General features: G+C 36.7%; 1 protein-coding gene across 9 annotated transcripts in view; it reads right to left on the reverse strand.

The window, feature by feature from the left end:
* The window catches only part of LOC126284265 (RIMS-binding protein 2-like), a 1,431,128-nt gene that overhangs the window by 864,775 nt on the left and 542,698 nt on the right, over positions 1-23,655 (reverse strand). For 4 of the 9 annotated variants that reach the window (XM_049983077.1, XM_049983073.1, XM_049983072.1 and 1 more), the window contains exon 9: positions 9,928-10,290. In XM_049983077.1, the coding sequence (XP_049839034.1) occupies positions 9,928-10,290 (363 nt within the window). The remainder of the gene's footprint in view (positions 1-9,927; positions 10,291-23,655) is intronic. The other 5 variants (XM_049983076.1, XM_049983079.1, XM_049983074.1 and 2 more) reach the window with 2 other exon arrangements.

Below are 23,655 nucleotides of genomic sequence, written 5' to 3' on the forward strand. Positions count from 1 at the left end.
GTGTTGTCTATTTTTAACAAAGGTCTTGTTGGCCGAAAACTAACTTTCCAACATTCTTTTTGTTGTGCCTTTCTCTGACTCAGGATCTCTGCTCTAAGGTGAGTAGCAACTATCCTTTTCATAATGTTATTATATTCCATTCTGGATTTTCTATTCTCTGAGTCAGCATTTAGCACTCCTGACTTGTTAAACTGACAGTTCAGTAATGTCAGTATCCGGCTTCTTTGGAATTGGAATTATTACATCCTTCTCAAAATCTGAGGGTATTTTGCCTGTCTGGCTTTCCATCTCATCTCCTGATATTCAGACAGTTGCTTCTCATTTTACAAAAGATTAATTAATTTTCCTACCTGCAAGATCTACCTTTTCCATAGATATTTATATTTCTACAGCACTGAATTTTTCTTCTGGCTATTTCTGCTTTGCCATTTTGCACTTTTGGCCAGTCTCATTTTTAGATGTCTGTACTCTCTTTTGTCTACTTCATGTCTCGGGTAAACTGTCTGGAATGATAGCAAAATCTTTGGGGGGGGGAGGGGGGCACTGAAACACATGGGAGTACTTTTTTAGGCTAAGATCAGTGTCCAATCATCCTACATTGACAGAAATTAAGCTTAATGAGAAGTTTCAGCAGGCAGGTACTAGAGATATCAAAATATCACTAGATTCTCATAACAGTACAGTGAGAAAGGAGGAGTTGTCATATGTGTTAAAATCTGTCGTGTGAAAAATTTGGAAACTAAAAAATTTTGCATACAGCAACATACAGAAGCATGTGCATATGAGCTTAAACTAAATAATGGCACTTTTATAATTGTAGCTGTGTATAGGTCCCCATTGGGAAATTTTCAATTATTTTTGAAAAACTTGGATTCTTTGTTGTGTTATCTGAGGAAAGCAAATTATTGTTTGTGGGGATTTCAATGAAGATTTCCTGAAAGAGTCCGATAGAAAGCTTAACCTTCAATTTGACATCAGTCATAGGTTTTCCTACTTGGGTAGTACAGGAAAGACCAAGATAAATTTAATTAAATAAAAACTTTTCCTGTTAAGAATGGTCTGTCTGATCATGATGCACAGCTAGTTACAGTATAAGATATAGCTCCATACAGTAATTCAAAACAGTCCTCCAAAATAGTGAGTTCAATTAATGATTTAATAATTCAAAGTTTTAGGGAAAGCTTGCAACACTTAGACTGAGATGAGATGTACAGGGAACGTGATGCTAATTTAAAATTTAACCTATTTCATGATATTTTTGTGAGTATATTTGAAAACAGTTGCCCTAAGAAAACAGTGAAATATAATTGTAAGAAACCCCATAAAAAGCCATGGCTTACTAAAGGGATAAAAATATCTTGTAAACAGAATACGGAAATGTATCTCATAGCTAGGAGGAGTAATGATTCTGAAACAGAGAACCATTATAAAAACTACTGCACTGTATTAAGAAAAGTTATTAAAAAGCACAGAAGTATGTTCATTATGTCTGAGATCAGCAAATCTGATAATAAAATTAAAACAATTTGGAATACTGTAAAAAGAGAAACAGGGCAACCAAGAGCACAGGAAGACTGTATTTCCATCAAACACAATGAAAAGGTTGTTGACAAGAAGTCAGAAGTAGGAAACATTTTTAATAATCATTTTTTAAGTGTTGAAGAGAAAACAGGATCCATCTATTCATTAGAAAATGCAAGACAGTTTGTGGAAGAGACAGTACCTATGCAATTTGATAAAATTTAACTTCAACCCGCCTCTCCTACTGAAATTAGAAAAATAATTCAGTCAAAAGTAAAAGCTCACATGGAATTGACAGCATTTCCAACACAGTACTAAAAGCTTGTTCCCAACAAATAAGTAGGATTCTCAGCCACATATGCAGTAGTTCACTGAAACAGGGCATTTTTCCAGATAGAAGAAATACGCTAATGTTAAACCATTGCATAAAAAAGCAGGTAGGTCTGATACTAACAACTACCACCCAATCTCACTTCTGACAGCTTTATCCAAAATTCTTGAAAAAGTAGTGTATTGAAGAACAGCATCACATATTTGTAAAAATGAAGTACTAACAAAATGTCAATTTGGTTTTCCGAAAGGCCTTTCAACAGAAAATGCTATATATGCTTTCACCGATCAAATATTAAATACATTGAATAACCAAACTTCACCCATTGGGATATTTTGTGATCTTTCAAAGGCTTATGATTGTGATGAATCATGAAATTCTTCTAGAAAAGGTTAAGTATTGTGGTGTTAGTGGGCCAGTACACAAATCGTTTAATTCAAACTTAACTGGAAGAATGCAGAATGTTGAAATTAACGGTACAGATAGTCTGCAAAAATCAGCAGAGCCCTCTAACTGGGAGGGTATTACGAATGGTGTCCCATGGAGTTCAGTCGTCTGTCCCTTATTGTTCTTAACATATATTAACCATGGACGATGGAGCTTACCGTTGGTGGGGAGGCTTGCATGCCTCAGTGATACAGACACCTATACCATAGATGCAACCACAATTGAGGTGTATTTGTTTAGAGGCCAGACAAACATGTGGTTCCTGAAGAGGGGAAGCAGCCTTTTCAATAGCTGCAGGGGCAACAGTCTGGATGATTGACTGATCTGGCCTTGTAACACTAACCAAAACAGCCTCACTGTGATGGTACTGCAAATAGCTGAAAGCAAGGGTAAACTACAACCGTAATTTTTCCTGAGGGCATGCAGCTTTACAGTATGGTTAAATGATGATTGCATCTTCATGGATAAAAGATTCTGGAGGTAAAATAGTCCCCCATTTGGATCTCCGGGTGGGGACTACTCAGGAGGACATCATTATCAGGAGAAAGAAAACTGGTGTTCTATGGATTGGAGTGTGGAATGTCAGATCCCTTAATCGGGCAGGTAGGTTAGAAAATTTAAAAAGAGAAATGGATAGGTTACAGTTAGATGTAGAGGGAATTAGTGAAGTTCGGTGGCAGGAGGAACAAGACTTCTGAACAAGTGCATACAGGGTTATAAATACAAAATCAAATGTGGGTAATGCAGAAGTAGGTTTAATAATGAATAAAAAAGTGTGAGTAAGCTACTATAAACAGCATAATGAACGCATTATTGTGGCCAAGATAGACACAAAGCCCATGCCCAACACAGTAGTACAAGCTCCGCAGATGACAAAGAGAGTGATGAACTGTGTAATGAGGCAAAAGAAATTATTCAGACAGTGAAGGGAGATGAAAATTTAATAGTCATGGGTGACTGGATTTCGACAGTAAGAAAAGTAAACATAGTAGGTGAATATGGAATGGGGGTAAGGAATGAAAGAGGAAGCCGCCTGGTAGAATTTTGCACAGAATATAACTTGATCATAGCTAACACCTGATTCAAGAATCACGAATAAAAGTTGTATACATGGAAGAGGCTTGGAGATACAGGAGGGGTCCAGATAGATTATATAATGGGAAGACAGAGATTTAGGAACCAGGTTTTAAATTGTAAGACATTTCCAGGGGCAGATGTGGACTCTGACCACAATCTATTGGTTATGAACTGTAGATTAAAACTAAAGAAACTGCAAAAAGGTGAGAAATTAAGAAGATGCGACCTGGATAAACTGACTAAACCAGAGATTGTAGAGAGTTTCAGGGAGAGCATTAGGGAACAATTGACAGGAATAGGGGAAAGAAATAAACTAGAAGAAGAATGGTTAGCTTTGAGGGATGAAATAGTGAAGGCACAAGAGGATCAGATAGGTAAAAAGACGAGGGCTAGTAGAAATACTTGGGTAACAGAGGATATACTGAGTTTAACTGATGAAAGGAGAAAATATAAAACTGCAGTACATGAAGCAGACAAAAAGGAATACAAACGTCTCAAAAATAAGATTGACACGAAGTGCAAAATGGCTAAGCAGGGATGGCTAGAGGACAAATGTAAGGATGTAGAGGTATATCTCACTTGGGGTAAGATAGATACTGCGTGAATTCTTTACAGATGAATGGAAAAACCGGTAGAAGCCTACCTCGGGGAAGATCAGTTTGGATTTCGTAGAAGTATTGGAATACGTGAGGTAATACTGGCACTACGACTTATCTTAGAAGATAGATTAAGAAAAGGGAAACCTACATTTCTAGCATTTGAATACTTAGAGAAAGCTTTTGCAAATGTTGAATGTAATACTCTCTTTCAGATTCTGAAGGTGGAAGGGATAAAATACAGGGAGTGAAAGGCTATTTACAATTTGTACAGAAACCAGATGGCAGTTACAAGGGCATGAAAGAAAAGCGGTGGTTGGGGGGGGGGGGGGGGGGGTGGATGAGACAGGGTTGTATCCTGTCCCCAATGTTATTCAATCTATATATTGAGCAAGTAGTAAAGGAAACAAAAGAAAAATTTGGATTAGGCATTAAAATCCATGGAGAAGAAATAAAAACTTTGAGGTTTGCCTATGACATTGTAATTCTGTCAGAGACAGCAAAGGACTTGGAAGAGCAGTTGAAGGGAATGGACAGTGCCTTGAGAGGAGGATATAAGATGAACATTAACAAAAGTAAAACGAGGATAATGGAATGTAGTAGAACTAAGTCGGGTGATGCTGAAGGAAACTGATTAGGAAATGCGACACTTAAAGAAGTAAATAAGTTTTGCTGTTTGGGATGCAAAATGTCTGATCATGGTTGAAGTAGAGAGGAAGTAAAATGCAGAGTAGCAATGGCAAGGAAAGTGTTTCTGAAGAAGAGAAATTTGTTAACATCGAGTATAGATTTAAGTGTCAGGAAGTCATTTCTGAAAGTACTTTTATGGAGAGTAGCCATGTATGGAAGTGAAACATGGACGATAAATAGTTTGGACAAGAAGAGAATAGAAGCTTTCAAAATGTGGTGCTACAGAAGATCAGATGGGTAGATCACATATCTAATCAGGAGGTATTGTATAGAATTGGGGAGAAGAGAAATTTGTGGTACAACTTAACTAGAGGAAGGGATTGGTTGGTAGGACATGTTTTGAGGCATCAAGGGATCACCAATTTAGTACTGGAGGACAGAATGGAGGGTAAAAATCATAGAGGTAGACCAAGAGATGAATACACTAAGCATATTCAGGAGGATGTCAGTTGAAGTAGGCACTGGGAGATGAATAAGCTTGCACAGGCATGGAGAGTTGCATCAAATCAGTCTCTGGACTGAAGACCACAACAGCAACATATATTAATGACTTGCCACTCTACCACCCCACGTACAGAACAAGCAAGAATCTGTTGAGGAAGTTGTAAATAATGTATTTCAGAAAGTTATTAAATGGTTCTCTGCAAATGAACTCTCACTAAATTTTGAGAAAATGCATTTTATACAATTCTGTACAGTAAATGGCATAACACCATTCATAAATTTAGACTATGAACAGAAGTCTGTTGGTAAGGCAGAATACTCAAAATTGCTGTGTGTGTGCACTGATGAGAAGCTGGATTGGAAGAAACACATCGATGATCTGCTGAAATGGTTAGGTTGCAAATTTTGGTGATAAACATATCAGAAAATTAGACTACTATGCCTATTTTCATTCATTGCTTTCATATGGTGTCATATTTTGGGGCAATTCGTCAGTAAGAGAAAAAGTATTCAGTACACAAAAGCATGTAATCAGAATAATAACTGGAGCCACTCAAGATCACCTTGCAGATACTTGTTTAAGGAACTCAGGGTATTAGAGTACCTTCGCAATACATATATTCACTTATGAGAGTTGTCTCTAATAACCTGTCCCAATTCAAAAATAACAGCAAAGTGCATAGCTACAACACTAGAAGAAAGGATGATTTTCACTAGTCTGGATTAAATGTTATTTTGGCACACAAAGGGGTCAATTATGTTGCCACAAAAATCTTTGGTCATTTGCCAAATAGTATTAAAAGTCTGACAGACAGCCATGCAACATTTAAAAGCAAATTAAAAGAATTTGTGAATGACAACTCCTTCTACTCAATAGGTGAAACCTTAGATATAAAGGAGTAAAAAAAATCAATTAATTAAATATTCTGTCTAAAGAAAACTTATGTTAAAGTGATAAGTTCCACATCATTACGAAATGTCTTATTCATGATCTATGGAACAAGGATTAATGTATGTATGTACATATTTTTACATTTTCTGCTTCTTTCAATTAAATTCAATATGTCATGCATTATCCATGAAATTCTATTTTAGCTTTTCTTTTTTTTCTTAATTAATTCATCTCTCAAAGCCTTCTACTGTATGCCTTCCCCTGTTCCAGCCAACAACTACTTAACCCCCCTTTTTAATGCTCAACAATCTTTGGTTATTTCAACTTATCCAAGTCCCATCTTTTTTAATTGCCTACCTTTTTAAAAATTCTTCAGTTTCAGTCAGCAGTTCCCAATAAATATGTACAGTCTACAAATGCTACCAAAAATGTTTTGCTGATTTTTAAATTGTTGTCTTATGTTAATAAAAAATATCTTAAACTTTCTGGTGCTTTAGGTCACATCAGTGTACATATACAGCCTTCTTTCATGATTCATAAGCCAATTACATGCAATGATTAAATTGCCCTGTATGCTAATGCATTGCCTGCCCTTTTAGTTCCTACATTTCCTCCTCTTTTTTTGCTGCCTTTAGCTACAGTCTCTCATTATAGTTACATTTTTGTCTCTCTTAATGATCTAAGTATTTCTTTTATAATATTACTGTTTCAATCTCATCATCTACTGAGTTATTACCTATGCTGCAATAATGTATCCAATGTTTATAACAGCTCATCTACATTCCTACTTTCTTATTCATTATCAGACCTGTCCTGGCACTACCTCTATGTGATTATGTGTTGATATCTCTATACTCCCCTGACCAGAAATCATGTTCTTTCTTTCACTGCACTTTACTCACTCCCACTATATCTGACTTCAGCCTATGCATTTCACTTTACAAGTATTCTTTAAAATAAAAACATTGTCCTGATTAGTCTCCACTTGAAGATTTGTATAGGGGATTATTTTACCTCAGTAATATTTTATCCAAGAAGATGCCATCATCCTTAAATCTTACAGTAGAGCTATATGTCCAGGGGAAATGTAACAGCTGTAATCTGCCTTTGCTTTCAGCCTTGCCAGAGTACAAAGTCAGATAAGTTAATCATCCAGAAAGTCCCCCACAACTATTGAAATGGTTGCTGCCCTCTTCAGGAACCACATGCTGCTCAGGCCTGTTCAAAGACCATAACCATCAGGATTATCAAAGGTTTTATGAACAATCATTTACTTTTAGAAGATTAATGTTACATCGTATTTAAGTTATTCAACTTTATCAGGTTTAAACTTTTTGTTTGTAGCATCTATTGAAAATTTTAAATTTCCTTTTTTGCCATCAGGGGAGATTTGTTTTAGTGTATGAGTTCACTTCACAGTTTTACTCATACGCATCTGTCTACAGCTCTAGCGCAGATACTTTCATTGCAACCCAGTGGAGCTTTGGTGTAAATATCTTAAGAACTCTGCATAGTCTTATGTTATCAATAACTGAAAATTCCTTGGTAGTAAACAGAGCTGTAACAAAGTGATCCTGCACCTCTGCAAACAAGCAAACACAAACCTCCTTCCATAAAACAAAAAACAAAAAAATACTACCTATCTGCAATTGTTTTTCTACGCAGGTTTGGGAAATATAATACTTCTGTAAGAAAGTTTAATAATGAAGCACAGTTAAAACCACTGCCCAGTGACATTTCATACAGGCAGTATATGGGTTAAGCATTTCAGACAATGATAGGCAAATCAACTAAAAGTTTCTGACATTGCAGAATGTGTCAAGAGTTTCTTTCACACTAGAATAACAAAATATCTAATACATAAATAAGGTCTACTTCTTATGACAACAGATACTTGGGCAATGCAGCCGAAGAATGGCAAAGCATATGTTTGTTTACATGAAGATTCAGTGTAGATGAACTGAATCAGCTGTCTACAGGCATTACTAATAACTCTTATAATATTATTAATCAGCCACAGAAAATTTATTCGCGCAGTCTTTTTTATTTATACAGCAGACTGTACCAACTGAAACTTGAGAGCAGGAGAAGTACTGTCTTGAAGGGTAAATAAATTACATATCACCTCCATCTTTTCTGCTTGCATCTTCCACTGCCACATGTCACTTCAATCCTCATTCAGCAAAAATCTTAAAAGTCCTTAATCAAACACCCACTCACTGGCATTCAATAATCTACAATCCTGTATAGAAGTAATAGAAAGTACTTCATTGCTGAACATGAGCAAGCTGAATAAGTGGGAGCTGTGTGAATCGTGCAAACATTTAATGTCTGTCTGTTATGGTCTTTTCTTTCTAGTGGATGGTGACAATAATGTGTGTTTATGACACAGACCAAAGGAAACACTTTTTCCTGTACATGAATCATCAGAATACAAGGAATGGGAGAACTCTCATTCCTCTCCCAGTTAACTCTTAACCCATCATTCTTTCTCGTTTGTCTTTTTTGTGTAAGTTTTTGCAACTACTCTGTGCCTGTGGTCTTGGCAGGGACCTATTCCCACCCATTCAGTACAGCACTGGTGTATAAGGTTTAGGCCCACTGCTCAATTTCAAATTTTCAGCTACATGTTCTACATTATGCTTTGCTGGTTGCCAATATTAAAAGGATTTGTGGCCAGGACACCAAACATTTCCAATAAAGATAATATATATTTATGTCAGCAGAAGATTAGGTTGCTCCCAATGATAAATACCTTTGCCTGGTGACTTACCTAAGGCCGGTATTACACTATCAAATTTCTTTGTCAAATATCTTTGTCCAATACCTTTGTCAAAGATATTTGATGGTGTAATAGGGAACTTCGTCAAATGTCATCCAATATTTGATCAAATCTAGGGCCTCACTGTAGATTTAATCAAAGAAGTTGCTTGTCTTCTGTTCACTGCAATGTAACATGTTACCACATGGAGCGCTAGCATCGCTACATTCTGTCGTCTGTAGTGTTTTTATAAACATTGCGGGTAAATACAATTGGTGTGTGCCGACTACTACAAAATTATTGGAGATGTATGAAGCTGATGAGGTGCTTTACAATGTGAGGCTTGCTGAATGCAAAAATAGATTACGAAGATTGGAGACCTGACCTGACCTGACCTGACCTAACCTAACCCTCTCCTGTAGCAAGGAATCGGAGTGTTACAGTGAGCCTGTCTTCTGCAGATGTAGCAGTTCTTAAGTGAATATTGGGCTTTGTGATATGAGGATACACTTCATTGAGCACATACAGAAATGTATGCTCATCCATTCTTAAGTAATTGATGTACGACTTGACTTCCTCCACTATAAGCTCAAGTAACAAGTTTTGTTGAATGCTTTTATTCTGCTTCTCTTCTGCATATGCACGCAGTGCAATTGTGGTACATGCAACTGCTGCAGTTAATAACAAGTTGTTGTCAGTCATCTTGAACTTTGACGAAAAACATGATGACAGTGTAATACCTCGTCTAGTGCTATGTCAAACATCTTTGTCAAATATATTTGATGGAATATTTGATCACATCTTTGATCAAATCTTTGACAAAGAATTTTGATAGTGTAATTGATACTGATGAAACATTTCGTAGAAAAAGGGAAACAGCAGGGAAACTGTGTCAAAATTCTTAGCACTTAATCTGACAATCTGACACTTGGATGCAGAACATGATGCAAAATATGGAAATCAAAAAATGCTGTAAACAAAATACAATGCCGTTTCTGTGGAACTTTGCTCGGCCAGTAGATACAATCCAACAGCAAGTTTAAATACACCATAAATTATAATGAAGAAAGCTATTGCCATTGAAATTTTCTATTTTCATGAGGCATGTTACAGGATAATAACATGGTCACAGGATCATGCACTAATGACAACAAGGGCTGCCACATACTGTCTAGATCATACGGTGTTGTTAGTATTCCAGGTATACCAGCAGCTGCACCTGCAGTAGCAGCAGCTGCCGCTGTCGGTATCTGCGGCATAAGCCGTGCTGTGTGTGTTGGCACGTAGGTCTGCTGCTGGGGTCCTGGTGGAGCAGCTGGCGCTAGCACAGGCATTACATATTGCGGCTGGGTACCCAGAGGAGCCGGCAGTGCCTGATATGGTTGTGCACTGGGCACCCCGACGTACGCAAGTGTATTCTGTTCACCATGCCCAGCTTGTGTGGCTAGGGGCACTGTAGTGCCACTGGTGACATTCCCGGCTGCACATACACTTCCTCCAGCTGTTGTGCTACTTGAATTGCTTGACAGGCCTGGAAATTGCAACATATTGTTTCAGAGAAGTATTCATTTCCTTCTGCAATTCATCAGTTCATAATAATCACAGCCAGCTAAGTGAGTAACTCAATAAGCAAACTGAATATTCAGTTTTGTGGTAGTATACCAAAATTTGAAAAGGAATGTCATAAAATAACTTTCCCTTTGCAAATCTCATAATATTATGAAAAATTAGAAGACAGTGAAGAAGAAGAACAGAAAAAATATATATTTACTAAAAATACAATTTATTACCCTTGAAGAGTCATTTAAGTCCACATATAATTATAATACATTTACAAGCTGCACTTACGTATTGAAAAAACTGAATTTCTTAATGTATTGGCTGCAAAAACATGAAGGTGATGAGCTAAAATAAGCCAAGCTGTACATGCTCAATAAATACTCATGGTGTTAAAACAAAAGTAATAGAGGCACTACTTATAGCAAGTTCATGCAGTTTGTTAGAAGACAATATTTACATAACTAAACAAAAAATTTCTAGAAGTGACCAGTGGATAACACCATTTGATAAATAAGTTTCAGAAAATTACAAAACCAGTAAGTAAGTAATTAGAATATTAATGATAGCAAAATGCAATAACTAAACAGGGGAATTTGTTCAGGAAAGAAATTCATTCCAAAGGTGAGTTTAATAACTTAATTTAAAAAATCAAATAGGTGCCCTGTAATTATGAATATGTGATACTTTTACACAGACATTTTTGTACTTAACTATGTCTCATCCAAGTCCCTAGTGCAGAACGCTGCCTTTCAACAGCTGCAGTTCCCCAGAATATAAAATAATTTGTCTACCTTGGAAGTATATCTATCACAGAATTCAAGCAGCTTAGGGAGAAGACCAAGATCTCCCTTTACAATTCAGTCTTGCTTCAACGTTAGACAGACTACAGGCTACACACTTAAATATTACAGTCATAAAAACTTGAGACACAATACACATTCACATCTTGATGACCAGACGTTTCAAAATCTTTGTAGGTATCTGTATTACAAAGTTATTAAATATTCCATAAGTAAATTAATAAATATTTTACTGAACTTACAAAATGAACACACCTGAAGTTATATCTGCATAAGTTACATCAAAGTAGTTAATTTAAAAAAATTCCAACTTCCCTTTGTTTTGTCAAAATTCACTTAATTTGGCTTTTATAATGATCTACAATTAATAAAAAAATTTAATGCAGTCAGTTACACATGATACCAAGCACTACAAAACGACATGTAATATGCTAATTTAGAAGTCATTAACATAGTTGTTACTTCAACATGACCATATGCAGAACATTTCCAGATAAGTGAATATGGCAGTAAAAAGTATTTAGTTTAATATCATGCCACAAGCTTCAAGTTTTCAAATAATAATGCCCTGATGGAACAGATGGGGAGGGGGGAATTGCCATAAATGAAATTTTATTTTGCTGAGAGAAATTACATCTTTTCTTCTTGGACAACAGACAGTTTTCATGAATAATAATGAAGACTGTTGGACATCACTCTTCCTTTTCGACCATAGTTGATTATTTACAACAATGAGATGAAATGACCGTATGGCATTGTTGGCCAGGAGGCCCCAAGCAGGGTAGTTTGGCCACTGTATTGCAAGCCCTTTAACAATTTTAATGAGACAAGTATGAATTGTACAGCTGACCATTTAAACAGGTGATTATGTGACAGTCATAGATGAGGACTGCATAATATTCTTGACATCACTGAACTAAGGCAACAACTTGTAGTAGAGATATTGATGGGCACATAAATATGACTGAACACACACACACACACACACACACACACACAAACATACACTTGCCTATCAACTATGTTGCACCATCTGATTAATATTGTAGTCAATCAGCACTATGTATCAACACAAAAAGGATTCCGCTGAAAGCTAGCAAAGTTTCCACTCTTTTAATGTACCTTTGGATGACTCAATGCTTCTACTATTCAGTGAGTTCTTACCTTTATTCCTTACATTATTCTGATTATAATTTAGTTACTCCAGAAAACAATTCCACAGGATATTACCAGTACCAAATTAAATTAAATACATAGCTTGTGAGTTTGTCTCACTCCTAGCCTTCTGATGAAATTAAGAGCAAAAATCACTTAACTGAGTTACTTGGAAAGTTTCATTTTGCTTTTACTCCAAACATAAATTTTCTTCAATAGACATGCTCTGTGTTTCTATAGCATCTTTCATAACTATTAATTCTTGACTAAAAACTAAAAATCATTGGTGTAGTATGTTTGACATATAGAATTGTTTACTATGTGCTTTTGCTTCAATTAGGAGGAATACTTTTTTCTACACCATGAAGACTGATAATACTGCAGGGGATATAGAGTAATCTGTAAAACAAGAATTTACTGGCCAGACGTAAAAGCCAGGAAATTAACACTAGTATATGCAAATTATGTTGCTAATTACCCAGTATGGACAGTTCTACAATGTATTTCATTTGTGCCATAAAACTACTTATCCTATATACAATAAATAGCATAAAACAAAAAGAATGTTTGATGTTTAACGGTTGGGAAGACCTGTTGAAATTATTTTGTTCACTTATAGTCACCTCACATTTTGTATGGGAGAGATCTTATTTTAGTCTACTTTCTGCTAGGAAATTTATATTATAACAGAGTCTAACAATGGTTTGAGGATACTTGTTCATCTCAAATTCACAATCTGTTCTGTTTAAAGACTCCTTTTTTGTAACAATCTTCATCAAATCAATAAATGTCCATGTAGCTGTGTGGAGAAAACATTCATATAGAATATTGCTAATACATCTCGAGTAAAACACTTTTCAGTACTGTAAATTATCAAAAAGTAATCAAAAAAGTACCTTACAAACTGCTACTGCACATAAATCAAATACAAAAAGTGAGGTAGAGAAGCCTTTCAGCTAAAATTTACAACTACAATTTGAACTATCATGAACAAAAACTGGGAGACAGATTTAAGTAATTATGGTTTATCTTTACATATGTAATATGAGATCAAATATTTCATCATTAACATTCCTTTCTTGAAAAAGAAAGATAGTAGTAATGTTTCTTTCTTTCACTATAATGAGACACAGAAAAAAATTGGACCTGTGTAAAGACAGCCGCGTAACTCCCAGAAAACAGAAGGAATTACATGTAATGTAGGATGCTGTAGTCAGTTCTACCTAGATTGAAGGTATAGTAACATAAACAACACTAAGAACAAAAAAATATAGTGTGCCATATTGTTGATTTTAACACTTCCACAATAATGGTTTGTGCCTACTGTAAACATACATGAATATATATACCTCAAGTAATTTGACCAACTAAAGACAAAAAAAGAGAAGCAGCAGAAATACATTTCAGATCAAAACAAATGACCACCTACGCTGAATCACAGGTAAAGCTAGTGGCAAACTTTGGCCCATTGGTAGGACATGGGAAAAATACAGTCAGTCAACAAAAGGGATTGTTTACAGAACACTCATTTGAACCATCCTGGAAAACTGCAGAAAATGAGTGGGACTCACACTAAATAGGACTTACAGAAAACACTTAACGTATGCAAACAATTGCATCACAAATGGTCATATGTTTGTTTGACTAAATGGAGAACATCAGAAATGCTGGAAAAACTAAACTGACAGACACTTGAAGAGAGATGGTAACTATCCTGTAATAACCTACTTACATAGTTTTGAGAATGACTGTTGAGTAAGAAATTTATGAAAATACTACAGCCTCCTACATATTGCCCCTGAATGGACTGTGTAGAGAAGATTAGAATAATTATAGTGCACACCGAGGCATTTAAGCAGTTATTTTTTCCACACTCCATGTGTGAGTGGAAGAAGATAGTGCCAAAACATTTGGAATAGTACTGCGGTAAATACCATCCACCAAGTACAGTGGTTTTTAGAGTATCAATGTAGATCTAGATGAACTCAGAAACTCCAATTTCTTTAATGTCATTAGTTACTAGCCTGGTAATATAACTGGAAGTCAAACATTTTCATTTTGTCTTTCAGTGACACATATATAAATTTAAATATAGTGTTTTTTAAAGATTTACATTCAATATAAAACTTTCATAGATATTAAATGAAACACAACATACCACTATACAAATTGTGCAGTAGATTGCTACTCTCACAAAATCAGTGTAGACCATTTGCAGAGTTTGGAAGGAAAGGGCAAGAGCTAGTGACAACTGCACTTTCATGTCAGTTCCAGAGACCTACACAGATGGCATAACTAGAAGTAAGTGCTCACAAAAGACAGGCATTGGAGTTTGAACCCCAGCTCAGTATAAAGTTTTAGCTCATCACACACAATCAAAATACTGGATGCACCACGAAGCATCTGTATTCACTGAAGGTTAACACAACTTTAAGGCCTAAATGGATCTGTGCCAACAATATATGAAACTTGCAGTTGACATAAATCCACTCTGAACCAGAAGACTTTTCAGATTTCATGATCAGGGCATTCTCCCAACAGCCAGTAGAATTGATCTTCAGAATTATTGTCCTAAGCCATTCATTTATAAATGTAATGAAATTCTCAGTTCAAACATAATGGTCTACATATAAAAAACAAGCTTCACATTAGCAACCTGGATAGCATACAGTAATGCTAATAATGTCAAACCAAATACAGATTATTCACCATGGCACTGGCAGAGGTAAAGCAACCACAAGGTTCCAATACTTTTCAAATTTTGGAATAAAATAATTCCACTGTTTCTCAGAATACCCCTCCATATAGGGATCTACACATAAATATGTTGAGGCTGAAGATGTGTTGATGTATAGAATACAATGTACTGTTCTCTTCTATAAGAGATCCACAGACACACACGTAGTTTCATGTGGAACCCAAGATGAGTGTGACCCAAGAAGTGAGGTAAGTTTATTACTCCACATTATCTATATCAGCGAACACTATCAGATCAATTATTATGAAGCTGCATCTGTAAATCACTCTACAAGTATTCATTTTTTCATTCATCATGTTCTGCAGGATTCATCATAAAAGATTTTCAGTTCAATCCTGAATGGAGATGTACCCAGAGGAAATATCAGTAACTTCCTTTAATTGAGGAGAAATGTAAAATTAAGTACTTCATGAGGAGTAAAAATGTAGTATCCCTTGGCTACAGGAGTAATGAGTAACAACTAGAGTTAGTCATGCAATAGAAATGACTGACAATATAATGTAACTCGATAAAAAAAAAATCTACTCACCAAGTGGCAGCAGGAGAACACACACACATAAGAAGGTTATAGTTATGCAAGCTTTCATAGCCAGTCCTTCCCACAGAAGGGCTGAAGAGGAAGGAAGAGGGGTGAAGGAAAAAAGGACTGGAGTGGTTTAGGGAAAGGGGTGGATTTCGGAAAAGTCACCAAGAACTGCTGGTCAGGGGAGACTTACCAGACAGGATGAGAAAGAAAGACTGTTGGTGACTGTGCCACACGATGCAAGACAGAGATTACTGCAAAAACATAGTACATTAATTAACATGAGTGAAAAGCTAAATGCATTGTATGTAACAAAGGTAGGTGGTGTAGGAGAATAACAGACAGGTCAGAAAGTGAAAGATGTAGAAAACTACAACAAAGTGAAGAAAGGAACAGTTGCTGTGAAGGAACGCTGAGATGGAAGAAATTAATGTAAATTAAGGCCAGGGGGGTGGCGAGAACCAAGGACATGCTGTAGTGCTAGTTCCCACCTGCAGAGTTCTGAGAAACTGGTGTCTGGTGGAAGAATCCAGATGGCACGTGTGGTGAAACAGGAACCAAGGTCAGGCCTATCATGTTGTAGAGCATGTTCTGCCACAGGATATTGTGTGTTGCCAGTATACACCCTCTGCTTATGCTCATTCATCCTAACTGATAGATTGGTGGTAGTGATGCCAATGTAAAAGGCTGAACAGTGTTTACATCACAGCTGGTATATGACATTTGTCACTTCTCAGGTGGCTCTGCCTTTGATAGTGCATGTTTTGCCAGTTACAGGGCTGTTATAGGTGGGCTGGCATAGGTGGTGGTAGGAGGGAACATAGGGCAAGTCTTGAAGTGGAGGCAAAAAAGGGGTAGGTGCCACAGGATAGGGAGATGGGTGTAGAAGGAGCTTAGGCTCTGGCAAGGATATTGCGCAGACTGGTAGGGTGACAAAAAGCTGTTCTGGATGTGGTGGGCAGAATCTCAGACAGAACAGGTCTCATTGAAGGACGTGAATTTAGGGAGTCATAGCATTGTCAAAGTACATGATTAATGCATTAAAGACCGGGATAATACTGAGTGACAAGTGGTATGCTCCGAAACTGTTTTTTGAAGGGATTAGCAATACCAGGATGGATGTGATGGTACAGGACATCTGTTTTTCAACTAGGATGGTGGGGTAATTACATCAAGTGAAGGCTGAGGTGAGAATGATGGTGTATTGCTGTAAACAGCCTGCAATGAAACAAATATGTTTGCCTTGAAAGCCAAAGCTGTATGGGAGGGAATATTTGACATGGAAAGGGAGGCAACTGTCAAAATGTAAATACAGTAGCTTGTGAGTAGGTTTAATGTGGACAGAAGTGGGTATCTGGCCTTCAGTGAGGGCAAGATCAGCATCAAGGAAAGTGGCATGGGATTCAGAAGAGGACTGCCTAAAATTTAATTGGGATAAGCTAATTAAACCTGAGAATAACTAAGTTTGGGAATAAGTGGAACAACCAATGGGCTCAACAGTAATTACTGGCAGGGTTAGATTCATTGGCAGGATGCCCAGAAACTGCATTGCTTGCAAATACTTGTATCAACTGTGCTGAAATACTACCCTGTGTATTGCTTTATATTATATTAAGTTAACAAGGGGCGTGTACTAAGAAGAGCAGGAAGAATAGTCATATGGCAATGTGTATGAGATATGCTGAAAAATCTTAACTGTCACACTCCTGAAGAAAAGTGTCTAATCCCATAAAAGCCTACCTACAAAATTGCAAGAACAGGTTTCCAGGGGAGAGATGATGAAAATGTCAGTGCTATTGCTAGGTAAGTAGAAATGTTTTATACCTGTACTCAGTTGCAATAATAATGATCCGACAAGCAGTGTTCAGACCAGGTGACCGACACCAATAGGATGACAAAATAACTTTATTTGGAGAAAACATTGGCACATTCACTTAAATAAACAAAACTGAAACTATATTTATGGAATTACACAGCTGGGAAAAGAGTATTTCTCAGACTGATTGCATAAGTAGTCAGAATGTTGGATTCGGAAAGAAATTTCTCACTCAGTAATGGAGGAGAGGAGCACCGAGAAGGCAAAACTCTGTCACGCTCCATGATATGTGCTCAGATATCTCTATGAAATTGAAGCTGCCCACATAAAATATAGACTTACGTGCAAGCCTAAGGTGAAGCTATAGTTCATAAGATTCATTTCAGCTTGCGCATCCTTGTAGAGTATGAGATTATTCCCTGCTATGTTATTTCACACTGCAGATGCTAGTCCAGTAATGTCAATAACACTCCTGAGGAATTGTGTTCGTTTGATTACAGATGTGCATTCGGAATAGCTCAATTAGTGGAGCACTGCAATCCAAAGACAGGGATTTATGTTTGTATGTTTGTCATTCAAGGCAAATAAAATAATTTTGATCTATGATGAGACTGATTTCAGTACATACTTTACTGTAGAATGAGGCATAATTTAATTTAAAAAAGAAGTTTCACCTAATAAACTCTAACGAATATCTTTTCTCTTAATGTAGAATTCTGGCAAAGTTGGCAGCACATCCATGGCTCTCAGATAGATAAACATGTACTGATAGTCCCTAACTCTTGCATTATTCATAAAATGTACTAGGACAGTAGAGCAAGTAGACAAATTTAAAGATTTTTGCCATCAGAGAGAAATTATTTTCAGTATACAATCAGATATAAATTTCTAGGGCTGTCTGATGATCTAACAGTCATACTAGCAATGAAGAAGTAACACACATCTTAAATCCACCTAATGTAGAATCAAAGTACCTGAAATCTCTTGTTTAAAAATGTGCAAGTAAAAAATAATAATTAAAAATACAGTTATTAGACTGAAAACTGTAATGCAACCCTTTTCTGGTACCCAATCACATCTTTCCAACCCACAAAACCCACAAATGGCACATGATGCTCTACTAACAGAATAGGATAGTAGGCAACACATAGTTACCAACAGAGCATTTCACAATCAGTTATTCTAATAGTCATTATTACAGGATGCCGGTCTTCCCTCAGCCATGGCTACTTCAACAGGTAATTATAATCTTCTGCAAAAGATTTATATATATACCTAAGAAAAACAATTCTCTCAAAGTAATATTAACATCTTTGTGAACAGCTTTTCCAGAAGTTAAAATGCTTCAAAAAATGAATATTCAATTACTGTAGATAACACAGTGTTTGAAAGGACCACAAATTTCTTACATCCTATCCTCCTTCATATGGCACATTTCTTTGCCATCCATTTCATGTACATGCAGTTATTATGCCACCTTAGTACATTAACATAAACTTATCACCACACTTTCCAGTCCTTGTGTTTCACATTTTAAAAACCTGTCTGTTACAGCATAAAGAATGCAAATGATTAAACAATTTCTTGGGTCATCCACCATGTATGAGTTTCGTATAAATAGAAGTAGGAACCACATCTGTAATTTTAATTATTGTTCAAAATGCAGACAGAACAAATACCAAGTTATTAAATTAACAAGAATATAACTGAGCTAGCTGATCTCTCCATATGTCACAGAATCTGGCAGCCAGCTAATACTGTATAGTTTCTTTCTAAAACAATTCCCTCCATTCATTCCACATGACAGATCAGTGGTCTTGCCTTTCTCTGTAGGACATGTTTCCCCATCATCCACATATTGTACCCATCAATAATTTGCTTTTGGCAGTACATCATTATCCTCTTTTTGTTTTCATGGATCAAGATTCTTTCATTTTATTATCTACCTGAAAACCCAACTTTATTACTAACATTTCCTTCAGTTTAGACTGTTTATATTCCAGTTCATTTCTCCCTTGCATTATTCTTTCTGTCTACTTATTAAATGTGATTCTGTGCACAAAACAGGTAGCTGCTTGCTCCTCTTCTAGCTCTTCACTGAACTCAGGCCCTCCACAACACATACACCCAAAACTTTCACATTACAATCTACTATATGATAAGGTTATTTCTGACATTTCTCTCTGTCATGCCTGTTTCTATCCATCAACACATTTAACATTCCCTTTGGTAAATTTGAAAATATAGTTTGTTTTGTGACAATTGCTCAGAGAACAGAACAATTATATGATGTAATCGAATGGTAAGAAGCTCTACTGTAACAATAATAAGAGACTTATAAACACTAAGTATTTCAGTTCATTTCTTGAAGCCATAAGTCATTCAAAAAGAGAGAAAATTTACTATTCAAAAACTTGTAAGTACGTATCATACAATTGATAACAGGCTTGCATAAAATAATGTTAATAATTTTCAGCTCTCTACTCTTTTAAATTCAATAACAACTCCATTTTCAAAATAAATTAATGGCACTTTACTGTAAAAACAGAAAATAACAAATAAGAAACAATGGAAGGTTCAGCAGTCATGAATTGTTTAATATTGCATCCACTCACCACCAATACCTAGAAAATAACCTAGTAAGAAGCAGAAGTGTAGATTTTGAAGTTCTGTTCCCACCAAAAAGATCTTAAATTTATGTCAATTTACAGCAATAAAATAGGTCATATATAATCAGACTTAAATGTTTCCACCCATGAACACGCACCACTATATTAAGGAAGCTGGATTAATGCTCGAGCGAGACTAGCTCCTACAGCCACTACTGTGGAGAGTGTAGGACTGGTTGTCTATACCATCTACAGTCATTCTCCAAGCCCTAATTGTGAGCACTATTGATAGAGAATTCTGACCCGACTTACAGCTAGAGTTGTGGCTACGATTGCGACCATATGAGACTTGTGGTACTTTGAGATATTGTTTCCTATTGTTCCAGTGCTGTTCCTGTGGCAGCCGCAGTGGTGGAGAGCAACACACAGGCAGCATGCGGCTCGATCCCACTGCATTGTTAGGGGGTGGTGGTAACACTGTGATAGTGGGGGGAACAAGCGTGCCGCTCACACCTGTACACAAATGCTTTTGAAATACATTATAGGAAGTGGTGTTAACACAAAGGTTGTGTGGAACAAAACCTGTAACCCCAATAATATGAGTATTTTTAAATAAAGCTTACACAAATATATAGAAATGTAATAAATATAACCATAATTTGCAAAATTAAAATTCAGGGGTAAGATGTAATATTAGCTCATATGTCACATACAAATGTGGTAGAGCTAAAGCTATGCTGAAAATAAAAAGGCAAGAGAGAGAAAGAAACAAACTGATTCTATAAATGTACTATCAAAACAGTTCTAGAGCTCTTAATCCAAAACTGCAGAATACAAGAATATTGCTGGGAATACACATAATTGGTAAAAATTTTAGAAGTCACAGTTTTATATGATCTAGATGGACCCAACAGTAAAAGGGATGTTAATGAGAGCTCTAATGTTAGGTTGCTAAAAGTTGATGTTAAGAAAATAAGTGATCAAGAAGATTAAGAAAATAAATTCACACACAATATGCTTGTTAGTACAGGTTGCTATCTGAAACGTGTGACACACACTGGTGACATAAACGGAGTGTGGGAAGTTAAGTTGGTCAGAAGCGTTTAATCATGCACAAGCACTAAGTACACCTGTGACAAGTACTCTCAGACAACCCTTAATATCTCTTAATAACAGGTAACTGTGGTTGTGACTAGTTATTCTTGCCAGTGAGAGAAGTCTGAATTTCATACCTTTCCAATATATTGCACTGGCAGATTTTCTGTCACAAATGGATGCAAATCGGTGTGACTTCCCTTGAGAAGTAAGTAATACTTGGTGCATAATCAAAACTTAGTCACATATAAGACTATAATGAAAATTTATGTGTTTGCCTCCTAGGCTACAGTAGCCACTTTTGCAGGTCCTGTTATTTCTGTTCCACAACAAAGCAGAATTATAGGTTTAACCTTACATACAACACAAGGAGATATCCTATTGTATTCTCATAAACTTCATACCTTCAGTATATACTAAAACTTTACACAAATCAGCTGCCAATGTGTACCAGGGTGACGCATAAGAATTAGTTCCTATTAGTAATGAGAGTAGCAGCTAGAAACACTAGAGTACACAGAACCTCCAAGATAGTAAGATTTGACATAGAGCAACTTAATAACAGACAAGAAGTAAGCCAGAGACTGAACAGTACAGATTTCAACAACTGGGATCAACCGAAGAAGACTCTAGTGAAGACGACCAGTGAACTTTCCCCCTCATAAGAAGAAGGAAGCATCCGTGGTGGAATGAAGACTGTGACAACACAATAGCCCACAGACAGACATTCTGGGAGACATGGAATTGTAAGAAAACCAAGAAAAATTGGGATTTTTTTTTAAGACTTACAGCTAAGATAATTTGGGGAACCAAACAGACCCTCACACAAAACCAACTAACCCAAAACAAAGACAGCTTCGATAAGAATAGCACCAGAAAATTTCTACAAAACCTTCAAGCAGACACTCAGAAAGTACAATCTGCCAAACCTCCAATACAGAGACTAGCAGGGCAAACTGGTTTTTATCGACAAGGACAACTGCTCAGTACTTTAAAAACTATTCAACTGTGATCCACCTAGTGAAGACTTTGACTACAAACAAACCACACCAAATCCAGCTCCCTGCCTCCTTCACTGGAAGAAGTTGGACAAATCATTCAATCTCTAAAAAATAATAAGGCAGCTGGAGAGGACTCTATGTTTCTGAACTCTGGAAATGTGCTGGAAGCAATGCCATGGGCAAGCTCATCAAGATCATCCAGGACATCAGATAAACAAAGAAATTACTACCTGATTGGAACACTGCGCTGATCCATCCAGTTCACAAAAACGGAGATTTTACTGATCTGAACAGCTACTGTGGAATTTTTCTTGTCCTGGTAACATACAAGATTCTATCCAAGGTGTTACTAACAAGGGCAGAAGATCAACTAGATAATCAACTGGGAGAATATTACGGAGGCTTCAGGAAGACCCAATCCTGTGCTGAACAGATCCTCAACCTTAGAACTGTACTGGCGTCCTCCAAGATGAGAAACCACAAGACGGTTGGCACCTTTGTAGATTTCAGGAACTCTCTTGATAGAAAAGTGTGTAACAAAATACTCCAGGAACAATAATACCCGCAGACTCATTCTAGAAACCATGACCAACAATTACTCCAAGGTCAAATTTAGAGGTGAGATCTCAGAAAGCTTTGAAATAAAAACTGGAGTGGGACAAGGGGATGGACTCTCCCCACTCCTCTTCAACTGTGTCTTTAAAAAGGTTGTGAGAGAATGGCACAAAGAACTGACCAATTTGGGTGTTCAGAGTGGTATGTACCTGGGCTGTAAGAATGAAGGACTGATTGTAGATTGTCTGACTTTTGCAGATGACATGGCACTCACTGCTTATTCTCTTGAAATGGCAAAAATGCAGGCACCCAAAGTGGGTCTTCAAGTGCCGCTGGAGAAAACAGGTTTCTTCACCAACATCAACGAAGCTAACAGAGAGATGTTACTAAACCAGAGAAACATCAAAAGGACTGAGAAGTTTAAGTATCTCAGCGAATGGATTGAGCCCAACTTATCAGAAAAAACGTCATTATCCATGAGAGTCAACAATTTGGAACTAGCCTACCGACTGACCATGAACACATACAACAAAAAATGCCTGTCATGCAACCTGAAACTTAAACACTACACATCAGTCATATGACCAAAACCCAGTATTTCATGGAATGGCTTTCCATGAACTGGAGAGGTCTAATGGAGAAATTGGAAGTCAGAGAGAGGAGAATCCTCAGGAAGATCCTAGGCCTGGCAGAAGAATATGGGGGAACTCCAAAGATGACATAACTTGGAGCTCTACAAACACATCAAGAGGCTCTCTCACTGTGCAAGAAAAAGAAAGGTAGCTTCCTATAGCCATGTTCCAAGATTACCACCAAACACACTGACCATCCATCTGTTCACCTTCTGGAAAAACAAGAAGGTTTGCACCACTTTGCTCAAAGAAACTGAAAAGGACTTTGAAGAACTGAGAATAATTGATTTCCAGAACAGACAGTCTGTGAGATATGGAGTTACATCAGCAGTACATGTAACAGTACTGGGCAAAGATCAAAGCCCAACAGTTGAACAAAAGTGGCCCAAAGC

Source organism: Schistocerca gregaria, chromosome 8 (assembly GCF_023897955.1).
Source record: "Schistocerca gregaria isolate iqSchGreg1 chromosome 8, iqSchGreg1.2, whole genome shotgun sequence".
NCBI lineage: Eukaryota > Metazoa > Arthropoda > Insecta > Orthoptera > Acrididae > Schistocerca > Schistocerca gregaria.